We start from the raw sequence: 21,907 nt of genomic DNA, 5'->3' as shown, positions 1-21,907 counted from the left end.
ATTAGGGTTAGTGGAAACTTAATGGAAACTTGCCTGTCAAACTTACTGTGAACCCATTATGACCCTGGATGCTCAGCCACCCCCTTCATCCATGAACCTCCAGACACAGTGGAAAGCGTCTCCAGCAGGGACAATAAAGATTTAACAGCGGCGAGAAGACATCCACAGGCATGAGTGTAAAGTAAGAGTTGTAAAACCTCTCTGATTCCTTCACTATATAGTCTACCTATGAGATCCATTAAAAAATGGCACAATGTGAATTTTAACTAAACAGCTCAACTCACACTATTATTATTAGGATCCTAAGCCCAGTCAGTCAGTGGATGACTGTCTATGAGTCAGCCCAAGCTTAAAGCATGGATCAAATTCTCGATCGGGGCACAATAGTTAGTCCTGGTTTTTATGCTGAAGAGAAATGTGATGAACATGTCTCCTGAACCTTTCATCTAATTTTGTTTAGAGTAATGCCTCTTTAGTCCGACAGACACAGAGCAATTACCGAGAAACGTGTATCAAGCCAGCCAACCTGGCTTACCGGGGTACACCCAGGTAAACATTTAATAGGGACTTGTACCTATTCAATGTTTTTGGCAGTAGGGATTGCTGCGCAGTACAGGAACAATAAGTGCATGGAGAGGATTGTTTTCAGCATAGCGATATTTACAGAGATTCTTTCTTAAGAAAAACCTTCCTTGCAATACCTACTGAACCGAGAGTAGTAGAGTAGGAGTTGTAGTATATTTGTATGAGCAGCAGTGGTTGTAATGGTAGTAAAGTTCGAAATGCTTCCCTGCTCACTCAACAAAGAGGGTTGAATGGCTTTGGTTCCAAGTTGATGAGATCTGGTCTCTCTAGACTATTTAGTAGCCTGAACTGCCAATAAATCCAGTATCGAAGCAGTATTAAAGGTGCTGTGGATTCAATTTAATTAAATGTGTTGGAGATGACATAGCCATCTGTCAGATATTTCTGAGTGAAACGTGCAGTGAGAATGCGTGTTTCCAGTCGATGGCGCCGGCCTCAGTATGAGACCATTTCGATTCCAGATCATATCTTCCTTGATTGGCTGGAGGAATGCATCCCGCATGTCAGTCCCAAGTGTGTGAAACACAACACTACTCCATAATGGAAAAAAAGTTCAGTTTTAAAATCGTGCTTCCTTCTGATCTCCATACAACATTAGAATACCTCCATGGCTTTATAGGGGGAAAATAGTGCTAAGCTGCGATAACCTCAACGTCGTTTCAAACACATTTTGAAGAAAGGCTTTCCATAGTTTCCATTCTGATCAGTGTATAAAAGGAAGGACATGTTGTCCCGTCGCATATCAATGGAGTTCACTAAAACCCCCAATGATAATTACCTCCCTTATTAAGCTGCAGTAGACATATTATACTAGCAAGGCCCATACTCTACAGACACAATGGTGGATGATGAGCGCTACCACGGTTTCAGCACAGAGGAAAGGTAATCCTGTAGCGTGCAGAACAAGGATTAAATGTACAGTTTAATCCTTAGAAGAAAGACTGCAGAATAACCCTGATATTTTAACGGCAGGGTGAGAGCTTTGCAGTTCAAAGCGCTTGTTTATTTTTCCAACACAAGTTGACATGACTCAAAGTCCAAAACGAGTATTAAAGGAATTAAAGAGGCTCACTAGATGTCGACTTGTTCTTGGCTAAATAACACAAAGGACATCATGGAAAATAGTTGCTTTGTTGATCTCTGCAGGAAAAGCGGTATGCACACCTTGGTGCTGTGGGCCTGTTCTGCAATATCTCAAAGTCATGATTTAAATGACGGATTGGATATAAATATGGAATAAGTTTTATGGTCACAGGGAAGGGGTTTTAGCAATTTGCACAGCTCATGTCTTTTATCTGTTTTGTTGGCCGGATGCCTTTGTTGTATGTGAATGTTGCATGTTGTTACTGATGCAAAAATGTCCCTACCCAAGACAAATTTCTCCCTGGGGAGACAAAATAAAGTAACTATGAACTTTGACTTTGATCCATACACGGAGGTGTAGGCCTATGTTGTATTTTGTGGATTATTCACAGACGCATCTTCCTGCTATAAGGGTCTCTATTGAGCTCTATTATTCTATCTATCATACCACTTAAACATATGTTAGAATAGCCCTGGTGGAAACATATTGCTTGCCATCTATGTCCTGATCTTTAACTTTGTGGTTGTTTTTAATTCTCATATTCCGCTGTACAGCACATTTGAGAATGTAATTCAAGAACACATCGGTTTACTGTAACACTGGCACTGTAAGATTAATCATCTGACGGGTTTACAGGAATCTCCTGTCTCCCAAAAGCAACTGTAGCAGTCAGTGATTTAAGGCTATCAATAATGCAATGACCTAAAATAGCAGCAGTAAACATACGATAAATTAGTATGTGCATAAAATAAGGACTTTTTAGGCACAGCTGAAGACATCAGCAGGTAGTCCTTATCCCCAGCATATAACCCAACAATTTATTCACAGCATCGGCTCCTTTTCATTGGTTCCCATCTCCTGGTTCTACTCTTCAGAAAACCACTATATCCCGTAAATTGCATTAATGCTACACAGCTGCACTCGTTAATTAGTTGATCTCCCCCCCCCATGGAAGAAAGCATTGCTCACAGCTGGGACAGAGGAAACAGCAGAGCCCACATGAAAAAATAAAAGTTGTTATGAAGTAATTAATGGATTCTGTTCTCATCACTCACACTCTTTGTATTCAATTGCCTGTGTTTTTAATTTCTTAAAGAAACCAAAATGGTGAAACAAGTATTGAATTGCAGAATAAGTATTGTAGACATTTTTTGAAAGTCTTCACTTTTCTGGGGGATAATAATGGAGCTAACATTTTTGTTGCTTAGTTTCAAGAATTTTGAAATGGTCATATGTTGTTCAGTAAAAATAGTTGTAAATACGATTAACTGGCTACAGAAGCAGTAGAAGAGGCTATTCAGGACATACGTTAATCTTCCTCCTATTCTCTACTTCCCTCTGGTGGTACAAGTCAACATTGACTGTCAAAAATCATTCAAAAACAATCAATTAAGTTACATTACAGAATTATAGAATGTCTACTCTTGTTAGGAACTCTACAAAATGCATATGGTTATCTTTTCTGTATTACAATTTGTGAGCCTTAACCTTTTTATTCCTGCTTAATTTGAATAAAGTGTGACTGATACAAATTCAACCTTATCACAAGGCAGGCCTACGTTTCTCTAGTGAGACATTGAACATACAAAAGACGTACAGACCACACAAGAGTTGAGCCAAATCAGCATCTTTATTTTACAAACAAAACACATTCTTTTGACATTTTTTTTGTATAATAAAAAAGCAATTTACAAGCGTAAGAACCAAAATAAAGCAGCACAGAATGATTATGAGTAAAATATATAGAATTTGAATAAATATATTTTTTTATCTCATGCTATAAAATAAATTCATAAATGGCAAGTTAATAGATACGACACCAGCTCTAGCTAGCTTCATTTACTTCATAGTTGTACAAAACAGTAGAGTTCTGAGGTTCACAGTTGGGTTGTGAGGTTGTGTGTAGAGTGGAAAAGACAGGAGAGGGCCAGACCTGCGTTCGAGGTTAAGTCTATGGTCTCCAGTGTCCCTTGGGCTTTAGCTCTGGAAAACACAGGATCGCTAAGATCTTGAGGCAGACTGTTTGGGAACCACTGACTTGAGGACTTGTTCACCTGAAGAAAAGTGCACATTTACACTACATGGACACAAGCTGTACGCCCATCAATGGGACCACTTTTTTTTTTAAACGCTAAAGACCCTGAGTTCTAGGTTTTTGTCGATGTGTTTCCGTTTTCACCAAATAGGAGCTAGAGACGTGCGCAGGTAGGGATCAGGATGTGTCACGTAAAAAAAAAGGACATAGGCCATAGAAAGGGCCTCTAGACATCCTGTTCTCCCTGTCCGACTAGGTCTAATGTCTCAGTGCCAGCAGGGGGATGAGGGTGAGGGAGACCAGTACAACTTAACATGGAAACAGATTGTCGCTCCTAAACAGTGGCTTTGCAGCCCGCCCAAAAATCCCTTTCATTCTTTAAAAACAGCTGGATATCCAACTCTGACAAGTGCCATGTATTGTGTTGCAGTTGACCTACAGTCATAGAACGAGGATGGGTGCTTAACCTGGCATAACAGAAAGCAACAATAGCAGTTATTTTATTACTGAGGAGGAAGTCATCCCGTCCAAATTTCAAGGGAAGAAACTAAACAAACTACATCTAATCTAAATGAAAGAAAATTTGCCCAGGTCCAACTTCAATTCGACAGCTCCCTGACATTCGCATTGTTAACTACTTTGCAAGCCATGATCTCAAATAGGCTTGATGACCCAAACACAACACACTTAAAAATATTATTGCTTTTTTTCTTTTGAATAATACACAGTGGACAGAAACTGACAGAACAAAAACCTATGGAAGACTTAAGATTATTCATTTTCCAAGCCTGTACCAGTGTTTGTAAACTACCTGAAGTGTGTCTTTGAAGAAGGAATAGGACAAGTTGCAAATTCCAGAAGTTGTCCAACACTCTTCCCTGTAAACACTGGTTTTAATTGTTTAGGGCCCACTACTATGTCTTTCCATCACCTTTAAAATGTACAACAGAAAGTCACTGTAAGTTTACCATGATCTTGTGTTTTAGGTTCTGCAAAATTTAACTTGATTTTGGAATAAGTCACCACTCACCTAAAATATGGGATATCATAAAAGAAAAAAACCTGAAAAGTTTATAAAGCACCATTGATCAGGGTACGGTCCGCTAAATCAACTGATGGGACCACAATTCCTTTTAGGGTGGTCCCAATGATTAACAATAATGGTGTTGTCTGTATCGTCCATTTACGGATCTTTGCAAGGCTGTGCCTAACGACACAAATATGAGAAATCCTCTTAAGTTACAAAACATCTACTTGCATTCTTTTGTATATACAATTTTTGTGGGCGGGTGATGTGCAATTCAGCCACAGTATATAAGGGCAAGCGTGGCGTTTCTCTAGAGTAAGGATTTTTAATTTTAAGCATCTGCCAAATGGTGAAAGAAGCTGTTCCCTGGCTTGATGTTGCATCACATCTCACTCATCTCATTATTGAAAAGATGGATAGTCAAAAGATGATTTAGATTGTCCTCAGTGCTAAGAGAGGAAAGAAAACAGAGGCAGTCTCTGTACATGGGGCAATGGTGTACAGGAGTGTCTCGTTTTACGATTGATTCAAAGCAATATATATATATATTACTTTAAATAAAATGTTCATTACATTACGAGGAGAAAAGCAATTGAATGATAAACTAGGGCTCGAAGTAGGAGCACTTTACTATACGGTTCCTAAATTCCCATTTTGTTTTAAGAGAAAATAAGACATTTGATTCTTAACTCTATTCTATCTACATAATTAGCGAGGAGGCACAGAGATTTAAGTGCCGTCATCTATCATGAAAAGCAATTGGCAAGGCACTACATTTAAGATGCCACTTTGTGTTTTTTTTTAATTGTTTATATTTTTGAATACATTGGCCTTAAAACAATTAGAATACCTATTGCACAAACTAGGATAGTCAGCGTTATTATGGCTTAGTTAGGAACATTACCTAAACATAACTTATCTATTTATTTTCAAAAGACAAGCAACTTCTGTAAGCGGATGGTCCTATACATTCCTTAATAAGAACCGGGGCCGAAAACAAAGTTGGTCTTCATAAAATGACCGGCTAGTCGTCAAGAAAACCATTAATTTAGCAGTCTTACATTATTGTTCAAATTTGCCCATTAGATACATCTTTGGTGTCAACTCTTGGCACACGTTTGTTCAGCTTGTATGCCTTGTTGTGGAGGTCTTATAGACAATACTGCAAGCCGACCAAATTTCTTCCAGGGAAAGTTATAAGAAAAAGAAACGCTCTATTGAAGAACTTAAAGATGAAAGAGTTGCTGTTCTACCGCCAAATTGCAGTAGCAGATTGCCAAAGCTGACTTAAGGAAGCAAACGTTCAACGGAAAAGTACTTAAAGAAGTACACAACGTTTGCTTTCTTCACACCAGGTTTTCCTAGCGATACGTACATCATAAAATAATGGAAGAGCTAGTATACGCATTTTCCTTGAATTCCCCTAAAACATGGGGGTACCTTAATAGTGTCCTAAAATGCCAAACCAAGGTTGTGAGCACATATTCAATACAAACTGCACTGGCGGTGTGACAAAGTAAAAAATAAAAAGACGAGTGACAAAACCTTTAAATCTTCCCAAACAAATGCTAAAACCTCAAAGTGAAGACACAAATTTAAGATTTCCAATCAACGGACAGGACAATAAAATGATGGTTATGGCAGTTGCCCTTTCAAAATGTTTGTCAAACAAGTATTGAACAAAGGGCAGTGCTGTGATTGGATAATTGCTCTTACCCTTAAGTGCCATTACAATGCATTGCCTTTAAGTGTACTATTTTAAAGCTCAATAGAAACATAAGCTTCTAATTATTAGTCAGACAAAATCCTTATTTCTAAAAGTTTCAAATGGCATACGCAAAATACCATTCAAAAGAATATCTAGTGGCAAAGAGTTGCCAAACTTGTGTAAAGAATCTGAATTAAAAAAAAATCTAAATTTGCAAGTCAACATCTTCCCTTTGAAAAACTGGATGTCAAGCAGACGAGTGAAGGGGAGATTGTTCAAAGTTTGCCCTCACCCAAACGCCAAATCGGGGGTCACCTGCCACTGTCATCAGACCGCTGTTCTTAAGAGTTAAGACCGACATGAGCATTATTTTCACTTGGTCCGCACAGCCAAGCCTCTCCCATGTACCACAATGTGCACCATGACTTTGGCTCTCCAGCTACGCATTCAAACTCTCTCCCTCTTGGAGACCTAAACCACACCACGTCGCTACCAACAGCATACAATTAGATTGGTTTTAAGTCACCTGCTCCAGAGTAGAGAACAAATATCACAGCTGAAATGATCCTGCTATTTAAACGATAATCTCAGACATGGTCATAATACAAAACTAAAAACAGAACCCATAGTTTCTATTAGAGAAATAAAAATGAGGAGGTATACCATTTCGAGATGGCTGAGATTCCTTTCTTCTTTCTGTTTGCATATTATTAAAAGTAGTATACTTTAAAAGATGTACATGAATAGATCCATAGTTGTTCCTGCTGTGCTGAAATCATAAAGATACATTTTTTGTCTCTGTAAAACAGACTAATCTATAGGTCCCCTACCACCGCCACCCACCCACCCACCCGAAGAACAAGAATACACGTAATAGTGAAGTCGTTAGGTATAGAACTTCCTTCAGAATAATGAACACTGCAAATGACTGTAATGTATGAGGATAGCTCGTGTAGCCTTTCGAAGCCCCCACAACTTGGTCACCAGGCTGAGCTCCAGTAGTGATATGAACGCTGAAAACATGATACAAGACCCGGAACGTGGACAGAGAGCCAGCCCAATTCATGTTTTGAATGACTGCAGGGCTGGTCTCTTCACCCAATTCCTTCCATCTGTCCAATACAAATACACAACCTAGCTAATGAGTCTTGTGCATTCATACCATAGCACCTTCTGCGTCAATTCAACCTGGCTGACCGTGAAAACATTTGAACAAAGGACTTAGTCCATAAGCCATACAATCAGCAAGGAATATTTCACTTTAAGTATCAAGGCTTTGTGTTGAGGAGAATGCTCTGTCTAGGATTTGGCAATGGAAAACAAACAACCTAACAATTACAAACCAAAAACAGACAAAATTGAACATAAAACGGAACCAAAAACAGAATTTTTAACACTTCGGTTCCTCGTAGGTTCTTGGCTATGAGGTAGAACCTGTCGGAGTTCCGTAAAGACTGTCATGAGTATGTAGTTGTAAAATGAGGTATTGAACGGATATGTCACACGAAGCTTTGCACTGTCAGAAAAATCATTCCTTGTGAGTAAGTGGCCGCCTTATGGCCACGTGTGCAAAAACAGGTCAGGTAAAAAGGTGATATGACAAGCATCTTACCAGAGCTTTCACATTATCAATTATTGCAACATGCCTATATAACTCTGTAATTATGTTTTTAAAAAACATGGAAAGATTAAAAAAGAAAACAAACAAGGGGGCCTTGATTATTGGGACCTCCTTAAAAATAGTAAATCGTTAATCCCTTTCCTTTGAAATAATCAAACTTCAAAAAAGCACCCATTGTCTCTTTGAATTCAACAATCAACTTTCACAAAATGGACAGTAACCCTTTATGCAATTTTGAAACAAAGTTGAAGACAAAATAAAATAAAAGGTTTAGTTTATAATTGAAATATTTCTTAAAGCTTACTAATCCCAAAGTGCCCTAATAATCGACTCCGGACGCTTGAGCCTCCTCCGGGCTGAGCTTGGAGCTCTCCTCGGCATCGTTGGCCTGTGCCTCCTCTGTGTACGTGGTCTCGAAGGCAATCCTCTCCGAGCTATCCTCTGGGTCCTTCTGAACCAAACTCCCCTCCGGAGAGTCCACGTGGTTGCTTCCCTCCGTCGCCCCCAAGTGCTTCTTCCTCAGGTGCTGGTTCAGGGTGCCCTGAAACGGGAAGCATTTGCCACAGATCTGGCAATGGAACGGCTTGTTGTCCGTGTGGCCACGTATGTGGTACTCCAGCTGGTCTTTCCTTGTGTATTTCTTGCCGCAGAACTTGCACACAAACGGGGTGATTCCCATATGCAGGCGCATGTGGCGATCCAGGCTGCCCTTCTGATTAAAGGTCTTCCCACAGTAGATGCAGATGAGTCTCTCGTTGTACGGGTACCACTGGCTCCGCAGGCTGCGCTCCCGCACGTCGTTCTCCAGACTCGCTGACCCCAGGGCGGGCTCAACCTCATCTGAGCCGGGTTTGACGTGGCTCAGCACGGTGGCGGGGATGGCCAGCGGCCGCTTGGCCCGGGCTCGCCCACCTCGGTAGCCACTGAGTATGGAGCGGGAGGGACTGGAGCCGCTGAGGCTCACGAAGCAAGGGGAGGACAGCCCTGAGTAAGAGTAGGCAGTGGACTGGATGACGGGCCCATAGGAGCCCACACTGACAGCCAGCACCTGCTCCCCGTCCACCATCTCGGTGTGGTAGCCGTCGTCACCGGCAGAGGAGCTGTCCGAGTAAGAGGGCCTGTCCGTCTTCTCAACCTTGACGTGAACGTCCGTCACTAGCCCGTCCTTGCCAATCAGATCCACTTGTTCCATCTCTCCTTCTATGGGAGCGTCCTGCTCCGACACGTCATCACTGCTGCCGCGGTCCGACTGGCCTTCCTCTTGCTGCTGCCTTATCCTGGCGGGCCCTTTCACTGACAGCTCGCCGCGAGCCTCCGTAAGGCCCGCCTGGCTCGGCCGGGAGTAGTACGGGGGGGAGATCTGGGTGGGGTTCACAAAGAGGTTGCTGTCGTTGACTCCGTTGGGGCTGTTCTGGGAGCCCTCCTTCTCTGGGCTGCCGACTGGGAGGCTGATCTTGGAGTGGATGGTCTCCAGGATCTGGGTGCACTTGTCGATGATGGCCTGCATCTGCAGGAAGCTGGCGGCGGTGAGGAAGCTGATGACATCCTTGAGCTGCAGCGACATGTGCCCGGTGTAACAGAAGCCCAGGAGCTGCTCAAACACCTCAGGGCTCTTGATGACCGAGATGGAGAGGCCGCTCATGGTGCTCAGGGCCGAGTGGTCTCGGAAGTAGGGCGAGCTGGCCGCCAGAACCGCTTTGTGAGCACGGAACGGCTGACCCTGGATGTGAACGATGATGTCACACAGCTTCCCTTGCAGCCGCAGTTCATTGAGCTGGCTTAGGACAGTGTTGCTGAACTCAGGCACGTCAAACTCTATGTAGTTGCTGCCCTCGTCCATGTCTCGGATGTATCTCTCCAGCGTGCCGGCAGCCTATTAGAGAAACAAGAGAGTGCACAAAGGAAAAAGGATGAGTGGCAAACTCAACTTTTATTTTTAAGATACAATGTTTCATATGGTAACGATGTCTCAGGAGTCCTCATTTACATCTAAGAGAATTAGGATGAGGATAAGAAAGTGGTGCCTACGTGATCTGCCATTAAAATATACAGTGGTTTCAGGGGAGTAACACAGAAGGCTGTAATGCAGATAATTATTCCTACTCCGGCTAAGAATGACAGCTATAGTGCAAAACTACTTTGTGTATTGCCGCTTTCCCAACCCAAACTCTCAGCATTAATATTGAAGCTTTCCATAAACATTGTTTCAGTACTGTTTGTTTCATCAAGTCAGACAGACAAAAAAAGTTGTTCTTTGTTCTCAATGCCTTTCAAGCAAGTACTGCTCCCAACTGCTAAAACATATTGTACATGGGCGACATGTTCAATCATGTCAACATGGTAGAGTCATGTGCTATCTAACCTTTACATGAACGAACACCAGCAATTGTTTTTATAAAAGGAGAAAGACATTTTTAAGGGGGATTGGCCTGTAGCAAAGCGGGATGATTCTCTTTTACTGCATTACGTTGTGTATATTCTACAAATCAATATACACTAAAAAGTACAGAAACTGACAAACCAGATTTTTGTTTACACATTTTTTCTACCTGAACAGAAGGAATATCTTAATATTTCCCTCACGATTCAGGCGGAGGCAGTCTGGAATGAGATTTTTTAGACTGCATCTGGAGTCACACCCTGAAATTTGTGCCACACGTCTGCTTCAAATATGTCTTTTGATGTTCACTATTAAAAAAAAGTTATGAAGAACGATCATAATAAATAAAAAAATAGAAATATATATATATAAAAAATGGATATTTAAACTCCAATAAAATTATGTAACAGCTGAACTATTCAGACTATATGTTAACCTGGGCAAATACAAAATGATAAGGCTAAAAGTTCTAAATACTAAGCCTGCATCAGGTGACTTTCCTCTCAGACACTGGCAGAAAGCATAATATTCTGTACATTCAAACACTGTCAGGACATTGACAATGTGATCGTCTTCTACCAAGACACCTGCACAACTTAACTGCACAGTCTCAGCCTGGCCAGTGGGAGAGGAAGCAAAACCCACCAACAGGGGAGTCTTGTTTGATTTCAAACTGCTTTTACTCGCAGCAACGATGCAGAGCATGTTGGAAGCATCAGGGAAGTTTGCCAACACCACCCGCACTCAATTGAGCACGGCTGAAAGGTTGCCAGAGAATGTTTGCTCGTTGGTTGATATGAACCCTGTATGGGTGACATGCATGCCAAAGGGGGGAAAACCAACCAGGATACTACGGAACTAAAGAAAACGCCACTTTCCACCAAGGCAATAGGCTTAATTTACTTGGCCCAGCTCGTCCACTTAAGGACATGGACATTATGACTACCATTAAAAACCTTGAACAGCAGTTTGACCTAGAAGGACTGTGATTGCCTTATCATGGCTTGGCTGAGGTTGTAAAATGGATGCAACACCAAGGAATAACCAACCACTTAAAGATGCCACTTGGAACACTAAAAATACATGAAATTTGATACAGTAGGAATGAAAGGAGGGGGGGGGGGGGGGGATTCTTTATTCAACATCAGCATCATTTTTCCCATTTTGTAAAACTGCTTATAGTGTGAAACCAGCCAGAACTGCCTATTAAGCAAAGGATTGTAGAGGCATTCAAATAAGAAAATAAGGTCTATGCAGTGCTGCTACAATCCAATTGAGAAAATTTGTAAAAACCGCCAAAGACAAATAAAAAGTTAACCTCAAGGTTTTGTGGCTTGATACGTTTCACTTCGAGCACATGCAAATCCTCATGCAAATCCTCACCTTCCGGGTATTTAGTGTCAGCTAACCGAGTTGTTACTCTAGCAGAAGAACCCAGGATTATCGACTTGATGCATGCTTTACTTTTACTTACTTTTGCATTTGTTGGTAACAAAATATTTCTCTGCACACAGCATGTTGCAGAGCGGTTGTCCCAAGGAGACATTCAATCGCCGGCCAATAACTACCTCAGCTGATCACAATGTGTGAGGTCAAAACAGGCATTTTTGGGTTACACTTGCAGAGTAAGAGCTTCACGCGCCTATGGTTTCATTGCAACAGTATGGTATTAAGTCCGAATGTGTAACATTCAGCCCCTCCCAGTGATTAGCAGGAGTCTTTCAGAGTTTAAAAAAACAAGTGCTCAGTCCAAACTGGCTTCGGACCTTTGGTACGCCAACTAGCGTATCTCGGCTGGGTAGGGTGAGCACGTATAGACAGTACAATTCTTGTGCGCAAAGAGTTATGGGCTGCTGCACATCATATTTTTGGTAGAAAATAGGAGCAATAGGATCTGATTTTAATGATAGCACTAGTAAAACCACTATTAATCAGCATTGACTACAGATATCACCAGGTCATTTTAAACAACGGGTATGTTGAAACATTTCAACCTTTGTTTTTATTGTTCAATGTTAAACATGGCCATCTGATTGGTGCTGGTTTAAGTGTTTGTCGTGTAGCCAGCAGCATTGGCAGTTTTTACTGCCACATGATCTATTCCGACTAATCAAGAGATGACACAGCAAAGATCGCAAAACAATAGGTTATTATATCTCTAGTTCAACGATCGTAGGCGTAGCCGTCTAGTCTTATGGGCTTATCCCATGCACTGAATATTTTAGCAATTTACCAAATCAACATGGGCCACACACCACCGGGTGAGAGCAGAGATAGGCTTAGTCAAGAACGACGTTACAAATTGTAACAGCCCGGCCTATATCCAAGCCGAAGAGGGGGCACCCCAGACTCCAACACAGAGTGGCAGAGTGAGCCCCTGGACATGTCTAACATGTAAAAACAGACAGAAAGGGCAGAGGGACGACACAGCAGCACAACTGTCCAACCCGTGAAGAGTGAGCTCCAACACCCAGCGGTGTCGCTGAGCCCTGCCGAGTGTAGGCTAAGCAAACACCCTCACATATCCAGCGAGACAGACGCTGCTTTGGAGAGAGCGAGATGCATTGGCAGCGTCACTATAACACACTAACAACTGTGTGTAATGGAACACATCCAAGCGTTACACGTACATAGCCAGTGGCTGCACTGGGCACAGGAGATGCAACTCAACGCCTCTGCACGCGAGAAAAAGACTTAACAGGTCGAGCCCAATGCAAGAATCTCTTGACCGGGGGGGGGGGGGGGGCTGAAAACCGGTTTACGGTCACAGCCAGCGTGGCCAACCGAAACGGCTGCCGCATATAATTTGGTGGAGGAAAAAGCCAAAACGTTCTCCAATAAGCACTGTAGGAAACCAAGCACGCTTCCTACCTCAGAGAGATTGGGCAACGTGATTGCTGTCACACCACTTAAAGAAAGCGCCCCACTTTGCTGCATTGAGGGAGGAAGTGGAAGGCGCCCGGGCATTCTGTATAGTGTTGAAAACCACTGCTGGCAGTCTCTGCCATGCAGGATTAAGCTCTCAGATGCCAAACCAACAGCCATACCAACCCACCCAGCTGTCTGACTAGCACCGGCAATGGCATTGTGCGCAAGAGCGCAGCTAGCTCTGGGAATCACAGACAGTTTCTCCTGTCTGATACGCTCTAAATGAGCATGGATCAGTTAAAGGGGTGGGAATGCATACAAGAGCGCCTGCAGAGAAGATGTCTGCGCGCCATCGCATTTACCCGGGGGAAGATTCTGAGGGCTGAGAGAGAACCACAGCCTGCAGTGGGGGTTCCCTCTTAACACCAAAAGGTCCACCTGAGCACATCCGAACCTCTGCGAGACAAGTATGATGATGTTTGGATGTAAATGCCACTCGGCTCAGCGGGTATCACCGGGAGACATGGAGGTTTGCCCTGAAGTTCTGGACGCCCGCGATATGCAGAGCTCTTAGGCTGAGCTGGTTCTGATGAGCCCATAGCCACAGCTCGACCGCTGGTAGGTGGAGGGCAGAAAGCACTAACCAGTTTGTTTGTGTATGTCTCCGCTGACACACTGTCTGTTCTGATCAGAACATGGCAGCTGCGCACCAGGTGAGAAGAATGCAAATACTTTCCTCACTGCAGCGAGCTCAAGCACATGTATATGTGCAGTGGGGAGCGCCGGCCACTCGCATCCGACTGAGTGGGAGAGGCACGTTTAGGAGGTGACTCTCCCTAGAGGAACCCCCTTGAGAAGTGCAGGGGGCATTCCCCAAAATCCCAGGTCTGGTGATTTTGCTCTATTTTGCTCTCTGTACCCCGCTCAGCACTGAGCGGGGTACAGAGAGCACCATGAGGTTGTGTCGCCTGGGATCGAGGATGTGCACAGGAGCTGAATAAACTCTAAATTCTCTAAAGAGCATGCAAAGCGCTGACCAAGAGAATAGATAAAAGATATTTCTCTGCACACTGCATGTTGCAGAGCGGTTGCCCTGAGGCGGCATTCAGTAACATGTTTGCACTCCAATAACTACCTCAGCTGATCACCATGTGTGAGGTCATTGAACTGAGAAAAACAGGCATTGTGGTGTTAAACTTGTGGAGTAAGAGCTTCACTCGCCTATGTTTTGATTCCAAATTGTATGGTATTAAGTTGCAATGAGTAACATTCATCCCCTCCCAGTTATGAGCGGGAGCCTCTCAGAATTCAAAACACACCAAGCGTTCAGTCCACTCTAACTGGCTATGCAACTGTGTGACGTAAACTAGCGTAGCTCGGCTGGGTGGGGGGGTGAGAGTGTAGATGGTAAGATTCTTGGAGGCAAAGTGTTACCGCCAGTCTAAAACCTTTTGTAAAAGAAAATGTACTTTATCAGTTGTAGGATGTGATTTTATTGATAACATTAGTGAAATCACTGTTATTGAGCAACGTCTACAGATATACATATCCAGGTCATTTGAAACTAGTTGGTTGAGTCAGTACGTCCTTAAATTCATTTCACCAAAAATGAATTGTTCCATCTCATTGTACCTAGATTTCCAAGCCGTTTGTTTTACTATTTGCATCATATCCACCATAACGGCAAAACGCAAAAGGCATTCAAGTAAACCTTAGTTTGGGCTTACCGTATGAATACAATTTTTTCAATAATTGGTGCAAATCACTTCTGTTAGGTGGCTAACAGAAACAGTTTTGACCCAACATGGGAACCCTTTAGTTTGGGTCTACATTCCAATAGACAGAACAGACACAGGTTTTTCATGTACCTATGGGCCTGGTTCAACATATAAGCAGTTTGGAATTTAAAAAGCTCCCTGAGATCTGTTATCCGACGTATCCATGGTAAATCAATCTGATGATGGCAATGTTCATAGATGTGTTTATGTTTAACTGGTATGTTTACAATAGACGCATGCTTCCTAAATGTGCACATTGACATCTTGGGACTGTGCGAAACCTCTTTCAAACAGTGTTACAGTGCGTTTCATTATGAGTCGCCTGCTTGGCAACAACTGCAAACATTGCATTCGGTATGGTTTTACCTGTAGATTATTCAAATTAAAGAACTGTTTCTTAAGAAGACATGTTTTCTCTATAAATGCAAATAAGGTCCTGATGACATAAATAAAAGTAATGCAAAATAAAGTCCTTTCCTATGGTGTAAAGATTAAACGGCAGCAGGTACTTGATCCAGAAAACTACCTTTTCTACTATGTACTATGATAATTAAGGTTCTGAACCATTAAAGGTCCATAAGTCCTGTTTGGGTGAACACTTCAGACACCCATAGCAATTTACGATATTGGTTAGTTTAGCTAATATTATCGAATATAAGTAAAGATATATATAGAAACAAGCTCATCAGTTTACACTTTTCTTTCTTACGTTTCTGTATTGGTTTGAAATACATGTTGTATTCATGCAAAGTCATAATATAATCATAGTCAATATCTTCATGTCAACCACGTGCTTGGGTGCAGTAAAATGAATTGTGCATTGCTTTTCTCTGATTCAATCGTGTTTCCAAACCATAAGCTAACCCCATCAAGGTGTTATTCTGTTGGACTGTGAAGCCATGCCATAAACTAGAACTTTCCCAACTGAACCCAGGAAGAGATTGGTGGCGTAACATCCAAAAGTGTTGAAAAACTGAAGATTACAACTTCCCTAACAGGCTCTCTGGAACCAGGCGCTCCCCAACCGCCTATACTTTGGATACCTTAAAAGAAATGCCACCTATTGCTCAATCAGCAGCAAAAGAAAAACCCGTTGGTGGCTCGTACTGAAACACATCCTTATATGAGAACCATGACCATAAAAATGCAGTTTAACAGGTGCAACGCCATTATGCCAACTCACGCAAGACAGCACAATTGGTATGGCTCCTGTCTGTACCCGTATGTATCATAGGCTATGATTCAAAATAGTTCAGCTTCAATATACAAGATCCGCTAAAGACCGTTGTCTATGTTTAAGTAATGACTCAAACGGTCACAGAAATGAGTGGAGGGGTGATTGCAAATACAAGACTGGGTATATGGTGTTGGTTATAGCAGGTGCACAAGGTAACCTCTCATGATCCCACACGTTATCCATAAAAATCGTGAGGTCAAATGTTTATACGGCCCTATGGTAATGACCACAGGGGTGACAGCTAGATACATCTGGTCTCTTGTTCCCCTGTTGGTTCTAAATGGCTCTTAACTCGCATTCTTTAGTTCCCAAAACTGAAAAATAGCTGGACTCATCCTTTTCATCCAAATCAAGTTGTATTTATATAAGACACTCTTGACAACGACTGGTTAGCAAAGGACTGAGGTCTTAAAGTTGAAAAGGAGCCATTATGCTGAGCTCACTCGTGCCAGTCAGTTTGAATGATCAGCACACGTTTGCTTCAGATGTGGTTTCACTGCGACGAGATAACGCCTTGCGTCTTAGTTGCTTTGCTTTCCAGAGTAAGCTTGCAGGGCCCAACTCCACTCTGTGCGCCGGGAAAGTCCCCCAAGCGCCGGAGGCTAGTCCCAACCTCTCGGGGCTGGTCGCCCAAGCACCTTGGGCTAGTCCCCAAAGCGCAGGGCGCTAGTCCAACGTGCAGGGGGCTAGTCCCCCTAGCACCGGGCTAGACCACCTAGCAACGGGCTAGTCCACCTAGCACCAGGCAAGTCCATCTACCGCCAGGCTATCTGGCTAGTCCGTCTTGCCGGGCTAGTCCACCTAGCTCAATGCTACCGGGCTCGTCCGTCTAGCACCGGGCTCTTCCGCCTAGCACCGGCCGGGCTTCCGGACTAATGGCCCAACTTTTATTCCCGACGTATGCAGTCGTACAAAAAAACTCTACATCCGTGTGCCATCACGGTTGTAATCACGGTTGTTTCAAACAAATAGAAAATAGAAGGCTGACAGAAACACAAATCACATTGGTCATAAGATACGTCAAACGCTCTAACGCTGACGTACCGTAGCCCCTAGACCGTTAGCCGCGGAGCTAGCACTAGCGTCCGGTAATGAACGGGTGCTAACGCAGTTAGCGGACAACTGCTAAAGCGAGCTGGCTAATGCTGAAGGTACCGTAGCCCGCTAGCCGCGGAGCTAGCGCTAGCGTTTGGCGCCGCACGGGTGCTAACGCGAGCTAGCATGCGATGGTAGCCAGTAGCCTTTTTTGCCCTTAAACTTACAAAAGGCGCAACCGGACGCCCGCTCGTCCCGACCGCTGCGGGGAACAGACCCCGAGTACCGGCGGAACTTACCGTCTTGTTGCGGATCAAATGTTATCCATTCCCCCCGTGTCTCGTCTCACTGCAGCCAGGCCTCCCCCCCACTCCGGTCCAGATGTGTCAGATAGTCGCTGCTGCAAATGTTTTTCATCAACAGGAAGTGTTCTTTTGGGTCTCAGCGTTCATTTTATGCGTGTGTTTTACGGCAGCCCCTCCCTGGCTCTTGGCGGTGTTCTGCACGGAGACATTATGTTATAGAATGACGTGACGGGCGACTCTCCGCTTGTTTAACCCTTGATACTGCATTTCCATTTCCCTGTTACATACTTTGCATACATCTTCTCTTCCGTTTCATCTCGACTCCAGACGATATGCTTTTCAACATGGTTGCCTCTGTATTCATGTTATCGTTTAGTTGTGCTATTGCCTACTTGAGAACTTTCAAGTGAAAATGCTGAATAATTAATAGCATTTCATATTTATGACATGGGTATTCGTTTTGCATTTTGGACACATTGACACAATAAGTGTTAATAAATCAATAACACGAACTTAAAGAACCAGCGGTCATTCCTTCATGAAATGGCCTACCATTTAAGGGTTTTAAGTTAAAGTTATACAACTTTACTTACTCTGTGCCTTTACCTTTACAACCTTAACTATTCGCAAAGCAATTGCGTATCTGGAATTATCATGCAAAGAATAATATGAGGGTTGATCTTTGGTGAATTCAATGACTAAAGGCTACCTCTAAGGCCCAAATCCGACACTCTCAACGATGCTGAAATGAGGACACTAGAGGTAATCGACTTAAATGCCATTAAGAAACACGTGTAGGCTAATAACCCATGCATGTAACAATTGCGGATCATCCATCTTAATGGATTATTATATTATCTTAACAATAAAGATGCAACACCTCACAGTTTCCAGGCCTATACCTCAAAGGTGAAAGCGCACTCCTTTGATATGGTTTGGTGCAAATGCTCACTTGTCTTCTTCTGCATTATTTCTGAGCTCTCCTTTTCTTTTTTCCCTTTTGGTTTTTAATAAAAGCTGCAAACATGCGTGGTCATCACATCAAAGCCCATCGTCATACTAACCACATGCCTGACTGCAGGACATACAATTTGTATTGCTTCTCTCTGCTCCTGTCCTATGTCCTATGTGCTATTGGTTATGACTGTAAAGACATGCTATGAACCACTTTCTCAACTCAACCCATAAAGACAGATTGTGAACTTAACATTTCTCAAAAATACTTGAATAACTAGAGACACAACAAAAGATTGAAATGGCATTAAGAAACACATTATAGGCTTATCAACCCATGTAACATTCATCGTAGATGCAATCGCAGCTTGAAACATTCTTTCACACGCAAAGATGGAAAAAATCCTATATCTTTACCACGCGGTGGCGCCAAAGACTATGATGAAATGTGATGACAGCATGAACTTTACAAAAAATGTCAAATATAGTCTCCTTTTTTATGATCAGGTTTCAGTAAGACGGCAATTATAAAAACAGATCAGTTGGTAACAGATTGTATCTATCTGATAATATGGCTCTTAAAGTCATAGATTATTTATGATGTAAGTCTGTTTACTGAATTTAAAGTCAGCCATTGTTTACTGAAGTAAATAAGGTAGGGCGGCCTATGACCAGATTCAAACGAGAAAATCTCATACACATTTTTTTCATTTTGTTTTGTTTAAAGAGAGGGCCACCTGCAACAACAAATTCAGTTGTATTATGACATATTCCTTCTTCTTCTTCTTCTTCTTCTTCTTCTTCTTCTTCTTCTTCTTCTTCTTCTTCTTCTTCTTCTTCTTCTTCATCAGACACCTACAGGAATATTAGTGGAGTGAGAAGAATGTTCGCTGTGTACCTGTGTTTCACCGATAGCTTGGCAGCTCAGGTGATCACCTGACCTAATCTGGGTGCAGGTGGGTGATCAACGAAGGACTGAGATACGCTTTGTCATAGCACGTGCGTCTAGTTAAACAACACACTCCTTCTTACAGACATTAATTTTACTTTGTTCATTATTTTTGGTAACCAACACTACACTCGGTAAATAGAACCATTGAGACGGATGCAGCGGAACAATAGTGATTATGGACATGTTTGTTGATATGGTAACCAACACTTCACTCGGTGGATTGAACCATCGAGACGGATGAAGAAGAACAATTAGGGACGGGTTTGTTTATTTGTAGGGACGAGCATGGTATTGATCTCATTTCAAACAGACTTTTCATCAAAGGGTTTCCTTCTCCGAGTTGTAATCTTTCCTGAGTTGAGGCTCTGTCGGTTCATTGTACTTCTCTTGAATGCCGGATCGTTGGGTATAGGCCTATAATAGAGCCGGGTTGTCCAGCGTCCAGGCAGTGCAGCGGGCTGCAGGTGGTACGGCCCAGCGCTCTGATGTGCTGCCCCTTCCTAATCCCACATGACACAGCAGCAGAGCAGGCGAGCTCACCTCTCTATGAAGACAGTGTGAGAGAGCTGAGCCCCCATGATGAATGAGGACATATTGTTGTGTAGCAGATGCTAAAGATTGTGTTTTGGGGCTTTTGGGTTGATGATGTGGAGATGGATCTATTGACAATATTGGAATCAAAGAGTATGGTTCTTCTTTCTTCAAATCAAAATTAACATAGTTTTTGCATTGTACTCTAGAGTACTTTTAACCATTATTTATTATTATCTAATGTTGAGCCTTATCTTCATTGTAGGTACGTTATCATATAATTGAATGCATTAAGTAAGCTACTATAGTACTTTTGCACAGCAGTTTATGTGTTACAGGAATTAAAATTAAAAAGCTACCATATCATAGTCTTATTAATTTTTAAGACAGCCGTTAAAATACTTTTTAGTATTTGGGTGATAAGCAAGAATAGCGCACACAAGCCTAATATGAATAACACATTGTGTGTGTGTGTGTGTGTGTGTGTGTGTTTCAGGAGTCCAGAAAGAAATACCTTGGCTCTCAGGGCCCGGGTAGGACAATAAGCCCCCAGTGTTCCTGTGCAGAAATAGGCTAAAGCTCACTGATGGAGAACATATTTCCCAATAGCAGGTGTTTGGGTCCGTCAGTGGCTGCTCTTCACCATGACTGTAAATGAAAGGACAAGGCGGTCCAGGTGCGAGCGCTCCTCTCCAGCCCGCTCAGGTTTCTCCTTCAAGGAGGGGCATTTGTGCAAGAATGAGCAAGGATAATATCACCGTCCAAATACTGACGGCTCGCTGCGGATACTGTAGCCTTTTGTTTGATTCACCAATGTTTGACAATTAATTACTGATGCACGTTTCTTTTTAAGTTTTCAGAAAATATCATTTGATTCATCTTTTATTAGCGTGGACATTGTCGTTACACTTTGTGTGATGCTGTTGTTATCTGAGATACATGGCAAAAAAACAACAGATTGAAAATATACGACTACGGAGCCAATCAATTCACACTTCAGCTCTGGATTCCCATATTTTTATCATCTTCAATCATAATAAATTCACATATTTTTTTTTATTTCAAAATAAAAGATGGCTTTTCCTCCTAATGAAATTAAAATGAAAAATTCCACGCATGAAAACAGGCAAGCGGGATAATTAGCCCTCATAAGTGTCACATGTTTGCTTGAGAAATTAAGCCAATCTGTGTGGAAACGGTGGCCTGGGGGTCGGGAGAGGGGTACGCAGAGGCTTGTAAAGATGAGTGATCTCTGGCACAGCATGAAGAGAATGAGGTGTGCTAGCCGGTGCTTAGCTCAAATGAAAGCTCTGATTAGTGGAGCAGAGATCAAAATGACAGAGCGGCGGAGGCTTCAGCTGGCCCTTTGTTATTGATAAGTCTGTCATCCCCGCTGATATTGGGCCAGTAATGGCAGCCGATGATTAGGCCACTCCTGGGCTATTAACTACATTTCTTATCCTTTTACTGGGGGCCCCGGGAGAGAGAGCCCGCCCGCCGCACAATGGCCTCCTTCATGCGGCCCTGAGTTCTTAAACGGCATCCACCTGACCTAAAAGGCACAACTGTTACGTCTTTCTGCCCGGCCAGCGGAGCCGGTGTGGACCAGATACGTGTCAGAGGTCACGGTGTGCTGCGGCGGCTGTTTTTTTTTAAATGAGGGGGTTCTGAGTGAGTAGGCTGCTGACAGAAGGCCAGAGCGAAAATTACACAAAATTGGCTGTTTTGTCAACATTTCATCGGCAGATTTACAGAAAGATGACCCAGACTCCTTTATTCCTCCCCCCCCCCCGACCCCCTTCCTTCA

General features: G+C 42.8%; 1 protein-coding gene across 1 annotated transcript; it reads right to left on the bottom strand.

The window, feature by feature from the left end:
* Nucleotides 1-7,311: 7,311 nt before the first annotated feature.
* On the bottom strand, nucleotides 7,312-17,903 carry zbtb34 (zinc finger and BTB domain containing 34). Its single transcript, XM_079757801.1, has 2 exons — nucleotides 17,658-17,903; nucleotides 7,312-9,933 (listed from the first exon to the last, which is right to left on the bottom strand). Exon 2 carries the CDS (start codon nucleotides 9,898-9,900, stop codon nucleotides 8,380-8,382), a length of 1,521 nt encoding a protein of 506 aa, XP_079613927.1. The 5' UTR covers nucleotides 9,901-9,933; nucleotides 17,658-17,903; the 3' UTR covers nucleotides 7,312-8,379.
* Between the last annotated feature and the right edge of the window lie 4,004 nt (nucleotides 17,904-21,907).

Source organism: Pollachius pollachius, assembly GCF_949987615.1.
Source record: "Pollachius pollachius genome assembly, chromosome: 1".
NCBI lineage: Eukaryota > Metazoa > Chordata > Actinopteri > Gadiformes > Gadidae > Pollachius > Pollachius pollachius.
The sequence above is the reverse complement of the archived record's forward strand: the minus strand, read 5'-3'. Positions and strand labels throughout refer to the sequence as shown.

Coding starts and splice junctions, on each gene's coding strand:
- zbtb34 (XM_079757801.1), bottom strand. CDS start 9,900: ATGGACGAGGGCAGCAACTACATAGAGTTTGACGTGCCTGAGTTCAGC.